General features: G+C 36.4%; 2 protein-coding genes across 7 annotated transcripts in view; both read left to right on the top strand.

The window, feature by feature from the left end:
• LOC127873150 (damage-control phosphatase ARMT1-like) overlaps window positions 1–3,049 on the top strand; it is a 32,540-nt gene extending 29,491 nt beyond the window's left edge. For both annotated transcript variants that reach the window (XM_052416812.1, XM_052416811.1), the window contains exons 6-7: window positions 693–835; window positions 1,718–3,049. In XM_052416812.1, coding sequence (XP_052272772.1) covers window positions 693–835; window positions 1,718–2,321 — 747 coding nt within the window. In that variant the 3' untranslated portion in view covers window positions 2,322–3,049. The remainder of the gene's footprint in view (window positions 1–692; window positions 836–1,717) is intronic.
• Window positions 1–20,187, top strand: part of LOC127873151 (homeobox protein Nkx-2.2a-like) — a 384,621-nt gene that overhangs the window by 321,773 nt on the left and 42,661 nt on the right. The window lies entirely within an intron of this gene.

Raw genomic sequence — 20,187 nt, 5'->3', positions numbered from 1 at the left:
AATACTTTTCAAGGGTAATACTGTACAATGGTAATACTTTTCAATGGTAATACTGTACAATGGTAATACTTTTCAAGGGTAATACTGTACAATGGTAATACTTTTCAATGGTTATACTGTACAATGGTAATTCTTTTCAAGGGTAATACTGTACAATGGTAAAACTTTTCAAGGGTAATACTGTACAATGGTAATACTTTTCAAGGGTAATACTGTACAATGGTAATACTGTTCAATGGTAATACTGTACAATGGTAATACTGTACAATGGTAATACTTTTCAAGGGTAATACTGTTCAATAGTAATACTTTTCAAGGGTAATACTGTACAATAATAATACTTTTCAATGGTCATACTGTACAATGGTAATTTTTTTCAATGGTAATACTGTACAATGGTAATACTTTTCAATGGTAATACTTTTCAATGGTAATGGTCATGCTGTACAATGTATATTCTTTATATAGGATGCTGGACAAACAGATGAGAGTGTCTGCAAAATATTAATCTTTACAATTCATCCATAATGTTTCATTAATATTGCCGAAAGTTGGTTGCAAAATAAATGACAGCTGTTTTATATTGTTTAAAACATGTTCCTATGCTTAAAAAAGGGTGACAACCCTAAACAAACAAAATTCTGTTGCTAATTCATGTAATATTAGTTCAAGTCATCTTGGTATTGTCACAGGTGTGTCTGTGGGGCAATAAGTGTGACCTGTCCATATCAGCGGGCATGGAGAACTCTCAGGTCTCATGCCCCCTCGCCCAGGTAGACACACTCAGAGAGTATGTGCTGATCAATGACCTTGACCTCGTATGGAATCAGCTGCAGTAAGTGCTGCATCTTCTGTATGGTATTTCATTGTTTTGAATGTATTTGTTAAGCTGTCTATGTTTTGTTTCTGTTAAATATAACTTAAGATGATCATGATCGATGAGATGTACCGAAAGTTATGTTTTTTTAAAGGTAGAGAGGCAAAGGATGTTCCATAAGTTCATCCCTAGTTTTCCTAGTTTTTGTATATTCTTGCTAAAAATTACTTCTGAGTGTTATATATAACGTTTTTATAAAAGATCGCTACCCAGTCGCTAGGCAGACTTCATATGCACTTCTCCACGGCGACAAAGGTTTTGGTGGCGTAGGGGATATGGTGTCCCCCTAGCGACCAAGAGGTCATGGGTTTGATTCCCGCAGTGGGAGCTTTCTTTAATCCCCCCCCCCCCCCCCCCCCAGAGACACCAAGAACTGATTCTAGTACAAGGAAATCGACTCAAGAGTGTTTCAAATAAGCCTAAGGCTTTCTTTGCAATCGAGCTAAAATATAAACAGGTTTAAAACTATTTACAACCCTTATGCATCACAAAATTTAGATTATTTATCACTTGCATACATACTTGTCTGTCAATGTCAAGGATACAATCCAAGGGCAAAAGTCAAGGATTGTTTTCTGTTCCGTAACAACTAACTTAAGTGTCTTATCTTATGAAGGTCTTAAGACAGAATGTATAACAAAATGATCAGTATAATAAATATTTTCCTGTAATTATGGCTATATAAAATATACCAGGAAATGAAAAATGACTGACATTTAAAGTTATCACATTTGCATTACTGATCCTTCCTTGAAAAATAATGCACTAAATTAAATGTAAAAATGTTCTACAATATTTATAAAGCCAAAGGTCCTATGGCATGAATATAACTGTTTTCAGGAAAACAGGGCCCGTCAGGGTTGACGTTATACTGGACAACGCTGGGTTTGAAATCATTACTGACCTCTGTCTGGCTGAATTCTTGCTCACAGCTAAGCTGGCTTCTTCCATACATTTCCACTGCAAAGCATTCTCATGGTTTGTCTCTGATGTCACAAAGGACGACTTTGACCACACATTGAGCTTTCTTATGTCCAGTAACAGTATGGCAATGGATTTCGTATGCAAACGATGGAAAGAACATCTGCAAAACGGCACTTGGAAAATCCATACCCATGACTTCTGGACGTTACCATTCCCTTATTGCGAAATGGAAAAGCGCTCAAATGATTTATACATGGAACTGGCGCAATCTGGTTTGCTAATTTTTAAAGGCGATTTGAATTATCGCAAACTGGTTGCAGACCTTAATTGGCCAGCTAGCACCCCATTCGTTACGAGCCTTCAGGGGTTTGGTCCCGGGCCTCTTGTTAGCCTGCGCGCACTGAAAGCGGATGTGGTGACCGGGCTGCGTGAGGGACAGGCTGATGAGATGCAGACGAGAGATTCTCAATGGATGATCAACGGAAACTGGGCTGTGATGTCATTTGCTGACAAACACTAGACGTGCAGTCTATTTTGCATGTGATTTTTATGCCACCGCGGTTTAGGAAGAGTTCAGCACTGCACTTGTCCATCAGTCTGTATGTATTAACATACGCCCTAAAGCTTGTTTTTCAGTGTTTTAAGGATCGAAATGAAAGGAATTTCGGCTGTTTTTGGAAGAATTAAGTTTTTTTGTCTTTCTGTCCATTCTAGAATATGTATATAGTGGATATGTCTGTCTAAACATATCGGGGGGGGGCGGAAACATCAGTGTCTGTTACTTATTTTTTGCAAACAATAAAATCCCTAAAAAGTCAGGCATAAGAATATGTGGCTCCTGTTCAAAATTGTAACCTTGATTTCGAACGTGTCAATGTTTCATAATACACCGTAAAAATTAATGATTCTTTCCTTGTTTGTATGCATTCTTAACAATTTTATGGGACACCGGTAACTGCAGCCTAATAGTGGGGACATACATGTTATCCTTGTTGTGAGGATAAGGAGGAGGTGCAAGAGAACGATGCTCAATTGGCTATTAATCACTCGGATGTCAGTTTGTCGCTGAAGAACTCTAATCGTGTTGGGGGGTTTTCTTAATGACATAATTGTGACTTTTTGCAATAATGTTATATCATGTATTTTAATTGTTATTTTTTATTAACGGATTTCCTTGCTGCTATTTGCGATAATTGTTTACACTTTTGGAGTTACTCTTTAATGTCTCTTATTAAACGTATAAAAAGTGTATGTTTTATCATCATAGAAAGATAGATACAGCCTTTAAACTTTAAAATAAATTATACCTTATGGGCTGTGGTTGTACATGTTGCCTGCGGGCGGTCGTTCTCTATGGTCACAAGTATTGGTTGCTCATGAACACTTACGGAATTGTTCTTCAGGAAAAAATCATTTTTAGCTAAATAACATGTTTATAGAGAAATGAGGTTGCTTTCGGTGAACTGTATACGATGTTTATGCAATTATAGTGGAAAGCATCCAATTACACTTGAAACCAAAGATCCATAAATGCACATAGAATACAATATTTCTTGATAGATCTTTGCTTGAAACAACTGATATCTAATAGCCGTCATAAAAACTGTACTGAAAAAAAGCAAAATTAAAGTTAGAACTCTGAATTTGTTGGCAGACCGAGAACGGTTTGTCATTCGTTAATCCTTTTAATTCAAAATATAATATGTAGCACTATTGTATTTTCGTAAAAGAAAATGTTAAATTAAAGGTTTATTGGCCCTTGAGTTGCGCATTTTTACTTAAAAATGTGAGCAGATTTTACATACTGGGTTTCTTGTATTTCACTAATATTGGAAAAAAATGCATTTGAACAATTATGGCTTGTGCGTAGCCTAATGACGTGGTACAACGTAGATAGAGAATACTAGGTTAGCGTTGAATACAGAGAAGTTTATGTTGCGAGGCTTAGAACGCCGGAAGCGCGAGCCTTGGCGAGCGCTTTCGGTGTTCGAGCCGAGCAACATAAACTTCTCTGTATTCAACGCTAATCCTAGTATTCTATTTATCCCATTTGATTTTTTCAACGTGACATTTAACATAAATAGATCTAATAACCTTAACAATAATTTTAATTCAGTCATAAAAGCGCTTAAAATCTAACAAATGTAACCATGCGTAGTGATATACATGTATTTGTTCTGGTACGCAAAATAGTCTTTAAAAAATTCACACACAAACTGTAAAACAAGTAAAAAATATCACCATATGCCTACATTCAATTTTACGCAGTATGCGAATTTTAACACATTACGACCGCGAAAAGAAGATTTTACTTTACTATAATTCATTTTATTTTCGAAAGAAAATGATCAAATCCAATATGGCGGCGATTGCTCCTGACAAAATGCTGTCGATGTCAACATACATGTACACCATCGACGACCTAGTTCTGGCTACCATAACTTTAAATGTCGCTTTTTATGATTTTTGACTGGCGCGACTTTGTACAGGTCTTTCAATACTAAATAAACTGTACGCTGAAGTTTCTTTAGCTATCGAAGACCTTGACAATTTTGACGAGTAAACAGACAATTGCAGCGACTGACACTTTATTTGACAAAATATACAGGGCAATACGTTTTCCGACTTCGGACGACGAATTTAAGGATGCGCAGAACGTGTTTTTTATATAATGTTATGGGTATGCCGTGTGTGATCCGATGCATCAATGGCGCCCATGTTAAAATCATTTCCCCGAGAACAGGGAACGACAAAAGTACAAACAAAAATCAAAACACGTAAGAACTAGTATCTTACCTTTAATTATCCTTTAAAATCCATCTAATAATCCATTTAACTCAATAATTGACGATTTTGCATCTAGGGTCTTTAATAATTATTTTAGCATAGTTAAATAAAGACCCTTATGCCATTCTATCACTTTATTCAAATGAGTTTATGAACGCGATAAACTTTCTTCTTCGTCACACGCTACGTCATGTACATGTACTCTACATTACTGCTGTTCAAATGAACCGGAGCAGTTTATCTAATAATAGCCGTTGGTAAACTCGGTTGCATTTGCAGACTTCTGCATACAAACATAATTATGTTTAAACTTGCACAATGTTTTATTTATCTATGGTAAATGCCCTTATTGTACGAGAAAATAATTTTATATATAAATACACAAAGAATGGAAAACATTCCAGTACACAACAGATAAATGAGTAGAAAATACCCGTGTACAAAATGGGACGTTCCCAATTCCAGTGTGGTGCTATTTTTTCCATCTTATACTTTACACAGCTCTATGCCTAACGTGAATTAAGGTAGTGCACCTCTAATGGGCACATATCCAAATATAATCTAATTAATTATTTTCTTAATCAGCATCATTTCACTGAACTACATGCAAATTTGTAGGTAGGCTTTCCATGCTTTTTAAAAAAATATACCGATTTTTTCAAAACCACCCCCACGCTCGGCTTTTGTCCAGTTTATTTTCACCCCTGGGGTATATAAAAGTTCCATAATTCATTCAAATTTCCAAATATGGGCATGCAGTTGGTGTGTACAGATGCTGTAAAGGTGTTTAAAGTTTAAACAAGATGAAATAAGTATTCTTTTACAGACATTTATTTTTTACAAATTTTTATCTATGGAAGAGCACCATGAAATGTAAGTGATTTCAGCCAAGTAAAAATTGGGTCGGTTAAAAACAAAGTGTCATAAAATTCAAAATAGTATCATTTAAGTCATATTTTAAACTTAGTTTTTATAGAAACACTATATACAGCATAAATACCAAGAACTAGACAGATTTACCGTTTACTTTTTTAAATAAAAATAAAAATGCAACATGCATGGTTCGTATTTTCAACAGTAAATCACCCAATTTCGCCATAACGTTGTTTTAATTTTAATAATTGAAAAATGTGCATAAAAATTGCAACATATTTAACAATAAATATAGCTTATATGCCATATTAAATCAAATTACGTTAGAAAATAAATAAAACGCGTCGCAAAAAAGTATACGTCGTCGGCCGGATTCGAACCTGCGCGGGAATATCCCAAAAGATTTCTAGTCTATCGCCTTAACCACTAGGCTACGGCACCTAATAGTAGGCTCTTCAACCTTCGAAGAAATCGCGGGAAATCATTAGAGGTGCACTACCTTAAATAGGAAAGCAAACATAGCAGATTATTCATGAACTGTGCGATATGTGTATGGCTTGTTGTACATTCTTAATATTTAAGTTAAATGTCAAAAGTATATGCTTTGGTTATAAACAATGAACATTACACGAAATAAGGAAAATGTGATCAATTGACAATTCAGATATGTCGACATACAGTACATGTAGAAAACATGTGAAATAAGTCGCGTGTATAATAAAAAAATGGGGAAAATGACGCAATAAGTATGTCATTTTATGACGCAATCAATCAGCTGATTCATTATACGGATGGCGAAAAATTATGTCATATGACTAGATTTAAAGGTTGAAGGTCGTATAATTTTGAAGCTTAAGTTTTGTCGACTTTGTTTCTTATGAAAAATCATTCAGTGGTAAAGTAAATATAAATAAAAAATAACAAAACAAAAATCGTGTAATTTTATATTTTATTTCAACATTTCTTTTTGTGAATATGTCATATCTATATTTTTCTGCAAAATATGCACATTTTCTTCTAATGGGTGACCTTAAAATTCGATCAATGAACCAAACAAAATCGACCTAATTTTAGCGCATATCGCATGACGTCATTTAAAAAGTAGTCCGTGCACGCGACAGGTATATTCCACAGTGTTGAATACAAGCAAGTATATTCCACAACGTCTTATACCGTCAATGTCGCGGTGAAAATGGGATAAAACTACGTAGAGTAAAGTGGGTAGTTATCGCCCATTTAACATTGTTTTTGCATTAAATGTCACTAACTTGCGATTTATTCGCAATCAATTTGTACACTTAGGTTATTTTGCAGTTGAACGTGAAAATGCCGATATGCTTACTCTAGTCTTAATGTGTTTGATGCAAGAATGCACTAACAAAAATACAAGGTGTATGGTGGCAGTTTTCGGACACTTGAGTTAGTTATCGTCCACTTTGCAAGTTTTTGAATAAAATCAAATTCTTGTACTGAAATTGAAGGTTTCTTTTATTCTTTTCTTTCACAAAATTGGTTCTGAACAAAATCACAAAGCAATTCAAAGAAACATTGTATGATTGAGTTACAAACATCTTTCGCAGTGGAATAGGCAGTTGCAAACTTGCTCTGCGGGTGTCTCTAAGATCATTGCGTCCCTAGACTGTTGCGTCCCCTAAGAAGAAAATATGCCATGCGGATCCACTGGAACTACAGCGAATCCACTCACCGGCAGCTCCCTTGTCGGATCGAAAACCCGGGCATGCATTCAGTTTATTGATGTCCAAGCTTCATGGGGGTTCTTTCTGTTAATTACGTGTTCAGACTTTTAAATGCATTAAACCAATCTTTACCTGTGGTATTGATAGAAAGGGGTTTGTGCGACCATTACAATCAAGGATTGTTAACACCTCAAGGCAAAGTTCATTGCGTGTTACTGGATAACCGATGGATGCCATCCCTGTACAGTACTCAACCAATGCACTTTCTACGGCTGCTGCCAGGACGGTGGAAGGACCAGGTTTTGCTCTATGCTCTGGTTTTTGACCTGCGAGTTTGTCCATAAGAGTGGTTTTAGGGATCCCGAACATTTATGATGCCTTCCGCTTCGACACAGCGCAACTCTTTGCCACAGTTATAGCAAGTTTTAAATTGGCATCTGAATATGTTTGTCGCTTTTTTTATACTTGTAGTTGCTTTGCCATGATTCTGCAATATAAAAGAGGCAATATATAGTTGGGGAATACTTACTTCAGCATGGACGATATTCCCCGCAATTGACAATTCTGAGTGGCAATTTTCGACCATGCAAGTAAACAGACAACGGTGATTTGTTTTGGCATAAACGATTAACAGTCACTATATTAAGGATATAAACTTTCATTTCCCACTATTTTAGCACTTTATAGCATTACGCAGATGTTTAATGACTAACAATTATTTAGTACCTACCTTACAGATGTTCATAAGATGCTCACATTAAGATACGGTATGATTTTCATCGACCGAAAACAAAAAAGCGCTGAATGGAACTGATAGAAGTCGTTCTTAGAAAATATTTTAGATGTATGATGTCATCATAAAGGACGTTATTTTTATCAAATACGTAATAGAAATTACAACAATTTAAATGTTTCCGATAAATACCACCGGGCGATATTACCCGACCTTACTCTACATGTACCCTGTGCGTAACGTAAAAACGTGATACATAGGGAATAACAGGTTACTGCCGCTCGATTGGAATCGTCGGCTCGGGTACTTCGTACATGTACCCCGGTAACTCTTAAGTATACTTACATGTTCCCCGGGTACGGTAAACCTACTAAAACGTACCCGGTAGTTTTAACGCTAAATCGGTCGCTGTCGGCTAATTTTTTAATTAATTATGTTCACATTTATGTAAATTTTCTGTTAAATGGCCTCTACATTATCGGAACTCGTACTCAAAAATCTGTTGATGCAGTTTTTTTTAAACAGAAGTTTGTTAAAGATAAACAATATCGTTTTGACGCTAATCGGTATAGCGTTTTACGACATCGGATTTTGGGCGGGAAAACAACTTGGGTGGGTACGTCTAAGTATATTTACCGTACCCGGGGTACATGTTAGTATACTTGAGAGTACCCGGGGAAACACATGGTTCTTTATTGCAAGAATAAAACACAGCGTCTGGGAATCTTTGAAGGACAAAAAGTGAAGCAACACTACACAGTATACTTATGACGCTAAACACTTTAGAATAGATGCTGTGGTTCATCTATATGACTTGCTTATGGTCACAATATACCAAAAGATTTCCTTATCAAATTCAATGTAAAACCAACAACTTCAACGAAAAATAAAGTCAATCTTTTGCACGTAGACACCCTCATAACCATACCTTTTCTTAAAAAGCATTCCGAGCCGAATTGATTCAAACAATAAAAAGATAGGTCATGCAGTATGTAAGAAAGAACTCGACGCGAATCAACGGTCACTGTTTTAAGGCCATCTTTTTACCGGCTTAACTCTAGTTGATGATGGTTTCCCGTCATCTGTCAAAGTCTCATGTAGTCTTTAACCTAAAAGAATAACACTGACTTTGTAGTATACAACAATGTTTTCTCTACCACATGCACACAGAAATATCTAAAAAAATAAAGTCATGGCAAGTGTCCATAGAGAAAATTGTGTCTTCAAATAAATGACGTTCCATTTTATTGAACACCACAAGTATTTAGTATACTGTAACCTTATATAAAGCATCCGGATTTCAACCTTATAAATCCGGCACCTTAGACATCAAGGACAAACTGATGTAGTTAATACCGTGTAAGCATTATGACCAATAGAAGATGTCAAAGTCCCGAGAGAAATGAAGCCGCTTGAACAAACAACAAAAGAGCAATCAACAACGATGATTGAAACAAAAAATACAATCGACGACGCAATATAAACATCGGAAAGCAGATGTGAATCACCAAACGCATGCGAATCGCCACGGACAAAATGACAATCGGACAATCTTCACAGCGTCAGTGGTAGACAACATCACACAAGAATCAACGTAAACGGAAAACAACAAACCAAGACATCTACTTGACAGCAACAGGAACATATTCAACCCGGGCAACACCTACTCCAAATGGACAGTGCAGGAGGTCACTGGTCAAACAACGCCTGTAGTGTAACGTGGACAATCGATTAACGTCATTTTACCTGCTATGTAATTCCAGTTCATTGTGATTGACATCTTCATTGTAAAACATTTATTTTCTCAGCAAAAACATTTATACGCGATATTGATAGATACCTTGTACTTCAGAATTTGATCTTTCTAAAGATTTTAAATCATAAAATATAATCTTTTTTTTAGCTCACCTGATTGCTCAGGCGAGCTTTTGTGACCGGTCTTTGTCCGTCGTATGTCCGTCCGTCCGTCCGTTAACATTTGCTCGTAAACACTCTAGAGGCCACATTGCGAGTTGTGTATCGTGTTATTTCTTAAAAGTTGACCAAGCATTTGTAAAAATATTGCAATACATATACATTTCCAGAAATGAAATTCATTTCTGCGTTGAATAAGACCGAGATCGGGAAAATCGCTGCACAATTGATGAAGATATGGCTGTTCAAAGCGATGCACCCCGTTTTGGGGTGATTTTGAGTTGCATACCTTGTTATATATATATTTGATAGTGAATTTTTTTTCATAAAATTCAATTTTTCGTTATAATATGATTATTTATCATTCAAAAAGATGTTTTCACTAATTAATATCATAGCCACACGCTAACCACCTGTGGGTTGTGCCGGGTCAAAAACTAGGTCACTAGGTAAAAAAAGAAAAACCTTGTAAACACTGTAGAAGTCACATTTCATGCCCAATCTTCATGTAACTTTGTAGAAATGTTTGTCTTAATGGTATCTTGGTTGAGTTCAAAAGTTGTTCCGATCCGTTGAAAAACATGGCCGCCAGTGGGCGGGGCAGTTTTCCTTATTTGGCTATAGAGATCCTTGTAAACACTCTTGAAGTCACAATTTTTGTCAATCATCATGAAAGTTGGGCAAAACATTGGTTCAATTAAAGTCTCGGACGAGTTCGAAAATGGTCGAGATCGGTGAAAAAACATGGCCGCCAGTGGGCGGGGCATTTTTCTCTATATGTATATAGTGGCAGTTTTCCCTATTTTGCTATAGAGAAACCTTGTAAACACTCGAAGTCACAATTTTTGCCCGATCATCATGAAAGTTAGTCAAAACATTGGTTTGATTGATATCTCGGACGAGTTTGAAAATGGTCGGAATCGGTGAAAAAACATGGCCGCCAGTGGGCGGGGCATTTTTCTCTATATGTATATAGTGAAAACATGTGAACACAGTAGAAGTCATATTTTTGGCCCAATTTTCATGAAATTTGCTCAGAACATTTGTTTCCTTGATACTAGAGTTGAGTTCAAAAATGGTTCTGGTCAGTTGAATAACATGGCTGCTGGGAGGGGGGCAGTTTTCTCATAATGCCCCCTCCCCTTTCGAAGAAGAGGGGGTATATTGTTTTGCTAATGTCGGTCCGTCCGTCCACCAGATGGTTTCCGGATGATAACTCAAGAGCGCTTATGCCAAGGATAATGAAACTTCATAGGTACATTGATCATGACTCGCAGATGACCCATATTGATTTTCAGGTCACTAGGTCAAAGGTAAAGGTCACGATAACCCGAAAAAGTAAAATGGTTTCCGGATGATAACTCAAGAACACTTATGCCTAGAATCATGAAACTTCATTGATACATTGACAATGACTCGCAGATAACCCCTATTGATTTTCAGGTCACTAGGGCAAAGGTCAAGGTCACGATGACCCGAAATAGTAAAATGGTTTCCGGATGATTACTCAAGAACGCTTAGGCCTAGGATCATGAAACTATATAGGTACATTGATCAAAACTCGTAGATGGCCCCTATTGATTTTCAGGTCAGTAGGTCAAAGGTCAAGGTCACGATGACCTGAAATAGTAAAATGGTTTCCGGATGATAACTCAAGAACGCTTAGGCCTAGGATCATGAAACTTCATAGGTACATTGATCATGACTCGTAGATGACCCCTATTGATTTTCAGGTCACTTGGTCAAAGGTTAAGGTCACGGTGACCCGAAATAGTAAAATGGTTTCCAGATGATAACTCAAGAAAGCTTATGCCTAGGATCATGAAACTTCATAGGTACATTGATCATGACTCGAATTTCAGGTCACTAGGTCAAAGGTCAAGGTCACGGTGACCTGAAATAGTAAAATGGTTTAGTTTAGTTTACACCTATTTATTTAAGCTCGATTGCATCGAAAGCCTAAGGCTTATATAAATGCTCTCGAGTCCGTTTCCTGGGCCTAGAACCAGTACTTGGTGTTTTTGGGGGAGATCTAAAGAACGCTCCCACGGTGGGGATCGAACCCGTTACCTCCCGGTCGCTAGGCGGACACCATATCCATAACACCACGGCGACCTTGAAAATGGTTTCTGGAGGATAACTCAAGAACGCTTATGCCTAGGATCATGAAACTTCATAGGTACAATGATCATGACTCGCAGATGACCCCTTTTGATTTTCAGGTCACTAGGTCAAAGGTCAAGGTCATGGTTACCTGAAATAGTAAAATGGTTTCTGGATGATAACTCAAGAACGCTTATGCCTAGGTTCATGAAACTTCATAGGTATATTGATCATGACTCGCAGATGACCCCTGTTGATTATCAGGTAACTAGGTCAAAGGTCAAGGTCACAGTGCCACAAAACGTATTCACACAATGGCTGTCAAGGTCACGGTGACACATTTTAGAAAAATGGTTTCCGGATGATATCTCAAGAATGCTTACGCCTAGGATCATGAAACTTCATAGGTGCATTGATCATGACTCACAGATGAAATAATAATGAAACTTGACCAGGATGTTTGTCTGGACAATATCTAGGTCAAGTTTGACATTTGGTAAAGATTGAATGAACCGACTTTTCTCAGGTGAGCGAACTAGGGCCATCTTGGCCCTCTTGTTATGAAAATGAGGTGTGTCGCATATTGCTGTTTTGATCTTGTTCGCTATATAATGCATCTCCAGTGTTTGCGTCAGTGTGGCCGGAGACTAATTAGTTTGTTGACAGTAGAAGCACGCTTTCAACTGAGTTCAGTCCGTTTAAATTATACATCATGACAATATTACATAATTAATAGATGTTTGTTTTCGTGTCGGTGCAATTACCAGATAATAAATACGCCCGTACATGCATTTAAACAAATTAGTTTGACCCATCAAGTTGACATGTTTATGTAACGATACATGTATGTTTAGCAATGCTTCTTTGGACACTAAGGAAGGAAAGATTAAACCCATAGAAGGGACGCTAGAGAATTATCTTCAGGACCCCGAAATGGGGCGGGGTCTTGTCTGGTAGATTTACACGGATGTGTCAGGTCTTGGAAATGTTATTAGTTACTTGGAGAATTACATTGACTTGGAAATATTGCATTAACAACTAATTTAAAGAATTATATGGACCTGGAAACATTATGTTAGCAATGGAACAAAGAGTAAAGAACTATTCATCGAGTTTATTTATGTATGTGTTGTTATGATACATACGCACAGATAGCATCGTCGATATTTTTCCGTTAAACCGCGTGCGTGTCCATACGTAGGGGGTAAGCTTCCAAACTTCTTCATAAGATCATTCAATCTTCGCTCAGGTCTTTCTACAAACATCCCTATCTTCGCCATCTTTGGCGAGGAACAGCAAATTATGATTTACCTTCATACGTGGCATCCTTCACAATACTTGAAGGTTCCAATGGAGTCTTCTTGAATGTGACGTTTTCCTCAGAATTATTTTGCTTTGATGGAGGTTTATGCGTAATTCTTTCACGAACAGGAGTGCACAAGCCAGTCCGCATGTTGTCACGCTTTAATACCTCCTGTTCTCTCTCTAACGCCAACGTGTCACATCTTGCTGCGAGGGCTCATTATATTTGCGTCTCATCGCTTCCAATTATTTGAAAAGAATTGCTTCCCTACCTTAAGCCATTTTGAGGCCTGGGCTTACAGGTTAGAACGTTAAAAAGGTTTATATGACTTATTCCACTGTTGTCCCTAAATTATGTAGCGCGAGGCCGACTTCCCGAGGCTTCCATCGAGCGCTATGTGCATACCCTCACAATCACGATGTTCCTTCCGAAGCCCTCGGAAGTCGAATTACATATTGACTAAAATAAAATGCATAATTTTCTTCAGGCTGTCTGCCTTATGATTTGTAATTAAAAATTATCGAGTCTCCACGAATATTTACAATGCGATAAAAACAGGGGACCGTTTCCTTCAACATCGCTTCTTAGTAAATATCTTCACGCATCAATGAAGGCCTAAAAACTAAGTGAGGTAATTATTATGTTATAGTAAAGAAACGCAAAGCAACTAATTCAACCAAGACACCTTTCGTCATTGTTCACAGACTCTGATTTGGCGGAATGCAAACGTTTAGTCTCGCACGGCAGGAACAATTACTCGATGGAACAAAGAATTGTATATAATTATTCCCACAGTGATATTTATGATAACAGTTTCAATATAATACGACCGACTTGCATTTACAGTGTTAACATAATTAATTAACTTTGTATTTAATAATCGAATTATCTAACACTTAATAAACAAACTCATTATTTTCACACATTGCTTACGTACCCTATTAACACCACGGGTCCGACGATACAGGCATCTCGCAATGCAATATTTTAAAAACCTAATGTATTTTATAAAGTAACTCGTCAGAAAATATATTGAGAAACTAGTCGAATTATTTTCCCACACAGACCCAAAATATCCACGATCAACGTTTAGTTGTAGAGGCAAAAGACGTGTTTTATTTATTATATTAATTTGTAAGTCTTCAAGGCAAGCTTTAACTCGCTTCGTACTAATGTGTTTGTATTACTAATAAGTAAATCTAAAATATGTGATGACGATATCTGTCTAAAGACATGTATTCTAATAAATTGTCATTAAGGTTTCCGAACTCATAATACTAACATGATCATGGTCTAATTTAAAGTATAGTCTGTGGTCCATTTGAGAAAAGCTGCCTGGTAATGCTATCAAATAGTAGGAGTTGTCATATGTGCTGTGTTTTTTTAATGGTCATGTAATGCGATAGTGATGAACCAAACCATTGAAGCATTCTTCCTTGTTAAATCGTTATTAGGTAGAATATTCATAGACACACGATTCCCCACCAGGTAAGGCTCTACAAGTCTCTCATAGTCTTCATCCTACTCTACGGCTGCAAGACCTGGACGATTCACGCGAACACAGAGCGCAGGATACAGGCATTTGAACATAAATGTCTCCGAAAAGTGCTCCGCATCTCCTACACGGAGCACAAGACCAACGAGTACGTCCGGAACATGACTGCAATACTTGTTGGTCCACAACCGCTCCTACTGGCGACCGTCAAACGTCAAAAGCTGGCTTGGTTTGGACACGTCACCAGGTGCGACTCTCTGTGCAAGACTGTTCTCCAGGGCACGCTAGAGGGAGGTTAACGTCGAGGCCGTCAGAGAAAAAAAAACTAGATGGAAAATTTAAATGAGTAGACATCCCTTTCCATGAATGAATTACTCTCAGCAGAACACAACATACCTGACTGGAGGAGGATATCTGTATCGTCGTTCCTCATTTCCCCCATTGGCTAAACCGGTCGAGGGATTGATGATGATGATGCGATACACAAGAGATTGTGTAAATGTGCAAAGACGTATAACAAATTCATAAAATGCCTCAGTCGCAAAAAATCCGGTTGCCGGCCGATGTGTCCGATCTCCAGGCATCGGAAGACTGGACACGTGGGAGCCGTCCGCCATCCGATGAGTGAGTCTGATGATCGATCGGCAATCGGACAGTTTGTGAAAACCTTTTGGGTGGAGCGTCAGCATGTATATCGGACGACAACCGGCCGATCTTCGGACTGCTATCGTCGCGTTATCGACCAAACGCCGCAAGAATCCGCCTCGAGTGTGATGCGAAATAGCACAAGCCACGAGAGTGATACAAACTCTTGGAACAATTGACTAGCGTAATATTTCTTTTATTATATACAACAACTAACAAAAACAGTTAACAATTGTAGTTTTTACTTTAACAAAACTGACAAAACAATGACTAAAACGGTACGCCATAGTTTATTTACGACGCGTATGAATACAGTTTATGTAAATTAATGTGTAAACATTCGAACCGGGAAAACAGGTTTCTGACACGCTTACCTTAATGCCATCGTTAATCCAATGTTTATAACAATTAAGTTGACAACTTTAATCCGATGTTTATAACAAAAACGTTGAAACAATATGCACTTCCACTTCTTCCATGTCTTTATCGAAATTTAGTTTAAACCACACTATTTTATTGTTTTCCTATCGAAATATACAGTTATGCATGATAAACACACACTCCAAAATACGTTTTGAATTCGTTCGATGTTTTTAACAAATAGTTTACTGTTAAAAAACACCACGTCCGACATGTCCTAAAATTCCATAGAATTTAGATAAAACTATTGTGTTTCGTCACAGAAATGAAGTCACACGATGTACTAAGTAATATATTTCGTAATATAAAATACATGTATTCCTATTTTCGGTGCGCGTAATGTGACGTCATTAAATGGGTCGAAGTAGTCCGTCTAGTATGATAATACGGAATTGGAAACAGCGAGTAGCGTAATACGGGATTTTTTTTATTTCAACGATTGATACAACCTGTATTTTGTTAAAAGCATAAAACAGGTATATAATAAATATATATCTATCACCTTGCGCTTCTTGGTCACAGGCAACTCGTCCCTAGCAATAGCCAGACACCGCCTCAACACTAAAGTTGCTGCTTTGGTAGCGGTGGAGAAGTTTGAAGAACCACAACGACGTCAAAGACGATGTTGGGTCAAGCCTTGTATTCAGAGACAATCAATCTACGGAAAATACGAGACCTTTTGCATTAACTGGGTCTCTTAAACGCTGCCGATTTCGAGAATTATTTTCGTCTCAAGCCAGAGCTATTTTAAGAATTATGTACACAAGTCCTGCCTCGCATTCAAAATAGTCAAGAGTGAGTTGAAGTTGTTTGAAACACTTTTTTCTCTAAAAAATATTGCTTTATTCAGGACGACTGTTCATAAAATATACAATATAGTTATATAAATAGTATGTAAATAAAGCGTAAGTATGTGAGAACAAATTAAATAATGATATATGTGTAGTTAAGAATATAATCGAATCAGAGTTGCCACGTGTATAACATATACTATACAACATGACTTACAACTCATGACAACATATTAAGACATATAATCGTATATAAATAAAATGTTTAATATGTGAGGAATTAATTATATTTGTGTATGACAAATTTATTCGTGTACTTATATACGATCTCACGACGAGCTCCGTCCGGTGTCCGTCAGTAATCGTGCGGAGGCCCTCCGGCAATCAGACTTAAGTAAGACTTAAAATTGATCCGGACACCGCCTGATGCTACAAAATGACCCGGTGTCCGTGCGATCATCGGCCGGTTGCCAGCCCGATGAGCGGAAAAATACTTCGTCCGCTTATCGGACGGTGATCGGTCTCTACTTGTGACTGAGGTATTATGGGCAAAAAATTGTCAAATATCATCATAATTATTTAATTATTAGTCACTTACTTGTACATGCAATATCCAACATTACATGAGTGTCAGAAATAACTTATACTGACATTGAACTAAATTCCCGATACACACGAAAATAATGTTCTGTCTTAAATGATGTGTTGCTATTTTGTGCATTTGCCTATACACTATTTGATGACCTATGCAACAGTAATCGAAACAAGTAAGATATTACTAGGTCAAAGGTCATGTATATGAGATCATACGGCTATAGTTTACTACGCAATAGATCAATTTGACGAAAACAAATATAGTTAATCTGGATTTTTTGTGTGATGGAATATGTTTGACATATTGCATAAGTATAAAAACAAGTAAATAACATATCACAAAGAAAGCAACCAGGAAACCCCAATGATAGTTTAATGTTTTTAATTACGGATCCAATAAAAGATTGTTTTACTGGTGTCTAACCTGTCGTCCCTTATCAATAACCGGCTTGTTAAACTACGGTTTATTACGGAATCCGGATAGAGCCATCTATAATCTCGCACTACTTTCATCAATGGTGACACTAGCCACACGAAGCGATACTTGATATTTTTCTTGACAGACGCGGCGACGCATGATGTATTTAACACGATATATCGCCAGAGCTCCAGATAAGGGTCGTATTTTCGTAATTACGAATTATTTTCAAGTCCGTTACGTATTTATTTTAAAATCTTGTCGTACCATTAAGAATTTCAAAATCATGTTACGAATATTATTTTTACATCGGATCGTATCGATTTTTATTGAGTTCTTTTTTGCGTATTAAAGATCTTTGCGGTGCTTATATAGAATGGTTATCGGGTGTATAACAAAGCGCATTTTTTCCAATAAAAGCGGCGTATACAGTCTATCTGTAAAAAAAAATAAAATGGCGGCGCCCAGAGAACGTCCTAAAAAACTGCAAAGCGTCCAAAAACACGCTTTTAACATATTGTACGCAAAGTAAGCCGAAGTTAAATGTTAAGAAAGACATTATAGAAAAGATCTTATACGACGTTGTTTGTTCAGTTGCCGACACAGTCGGAAAAGCTTAACAAAAACGCGACACAACGGGTCCAAACTTAAACACAAAAAAAACATTGAACGAGTGGAAGGGACAAGTCCCGTGGCTAATCGTTGAAAAGATTGAAGGGGAGATCCGTTTTAATTGTGAAATATGTAAAAATTCATCTAAGGCATACAATCTAAGCACAATTTGGGCATATGAAGGTATTTGAAAAATAACATTGTATAATACTGAAAAGACACTGTTGAACTCGCATAAATAAAGTTGCTAGTATGTTTATTTTGATTTTTTTTTGCATGAAAATAACCATTATTATTTATTTTTAGGTCTTTTAGAAAAAGTAAGAATTATTTTCCAAAACTTAGTAGTAACGTTAAGAATAAAATTTCAGAGTTAAGAATTCTTTTTGAAAATCTGGTAGTAATTTAAGAATTTCACAAAACCTTATCTGGAGCTCTGTATCGCCCTTGTGTAGGTAGCCCAAAAGGCGATATATCGTGTTATAATAATAATAATAATAAAAGCTTTATTTACAGAAGGTTATACATAAAGACAATGACACATTATACATATTATGCAAATGAATCAATACTTTTTTACAATGTGGCCTTCTTAAACTAACATACACAAATAGGTCTATAAGTAAAAATATTCAAACAATATTTTTTTACACCCATACATAACACACATAGATAGACACACATGAAATATTATTGATTATAATAATAATAATAATAAAAGCTTTATTAACAGAAGGTTACACATAATGACAATGACGCATTATACATATTATGAAGATGAATCAATACTTTTTTACAATGTGGCCTTCTTAAACTCACATACACAAATAGGTCTATAACAAGTAAAACATTTGAACAATATTTTCTTACACCAATACATAACACACATTTTGCCTTTTAGACAGAAACACATGAAATATCATTGATTAGAAAAAAACAAAAACAAAATATGACATATTATTGATTAGAAAATAAATGTGCTTTATATTGCCTTTTAAAAGCAGAGATAGAGCATGCCATTCTTATTCCAATCGGTATACTGATCCAAATATCCATGCTATGGTATGAAAAAGCTCGTTTCTTGTAACCTGTATTTGCTTTGGTATTAACAATATCGCTATGGGTGGCAGATCTTAAGTTATATTTTTGATTTTGAGAAAAAGTTATAATATTATTTAAATATTCTGGAGTATGAGTGTTGACACATTTATATATCAAGATTGCCGTGTGGTATTTACATCTATTGTTAAACGAGAGCCAATAAAGCTGTAAAAACAATTATTAGGATGGTGTTCTATTTGGCTTTTGTAGAATGACTTTCGCTGCGCGTTTTTGTAAAATATTCACGTTTTTAAATTGGTTTTATTAGCGTTGCCCTAGATCGTACAACAGTATTCAAAACATGTTAGAATATATGAATTATGAAATAGTTTCTTCATATCAAAAGTGAGATAATTAGATATCTTTTTTTAGTAGAGTTATTTTACTGCTTATTTTAGAGCATGTTTTATCAACGAGTACTTTCCATTGCCGATGTTTGTCAATATAAAGTCCTAAAATGTTATGGCTAGTGACATTTATAATAGCATTATTATCTTTTTTTAGATCAAGGTTGATATTCTTAATTTTTTGTTTTGATCCAATAACCATGCATTTTGATTTACTAGGGTTTATCATCATGTTATTGAGGGTGCACCATTTTTGTATGGAATAAATATCATTTTGTAAGTTAGTTTGAATTTCTGAAGGATTGGCCCCTGTAGCATGTAGTGTCGAGTCATCAGCATACACGTCTATGTCTGATTGGTTTAGTAATAACCCAATATCATTTATATAAATAAGAAATAAGAGAGGGCCCAAAATAGAACCTTGAGGGACACCACTCTTAATAGTAAGAGGGGTAGAAAAACTAGGAAAACGCATTGTTGTCTTTGACTAATATATATTAAAGTGAAAAAGGGACAAGGTACCATCCGAAAAGTGATGAAGTTTTAGTTTGTA

Source organism: Dreissena polymorpha, chromosome 3 (assembly GCF_020536995.1).
Source record: "Dreissena polymorpha isolate Duluth1 chromosome 3, UMN_Dpol_1.0, whole genome shotgun sequence".
In the NCBI taxonomy this organism is placed as follows: domain Eukaryota; kingdom Metazoa; phylum Mollusca; class Bivalvia; order Myida; family Dreissenidae; genus Dreissena; species Dreissena polymorpha.
This window is presented reverse-complemented; position numbering and strand designations above follow the sequence as displayed.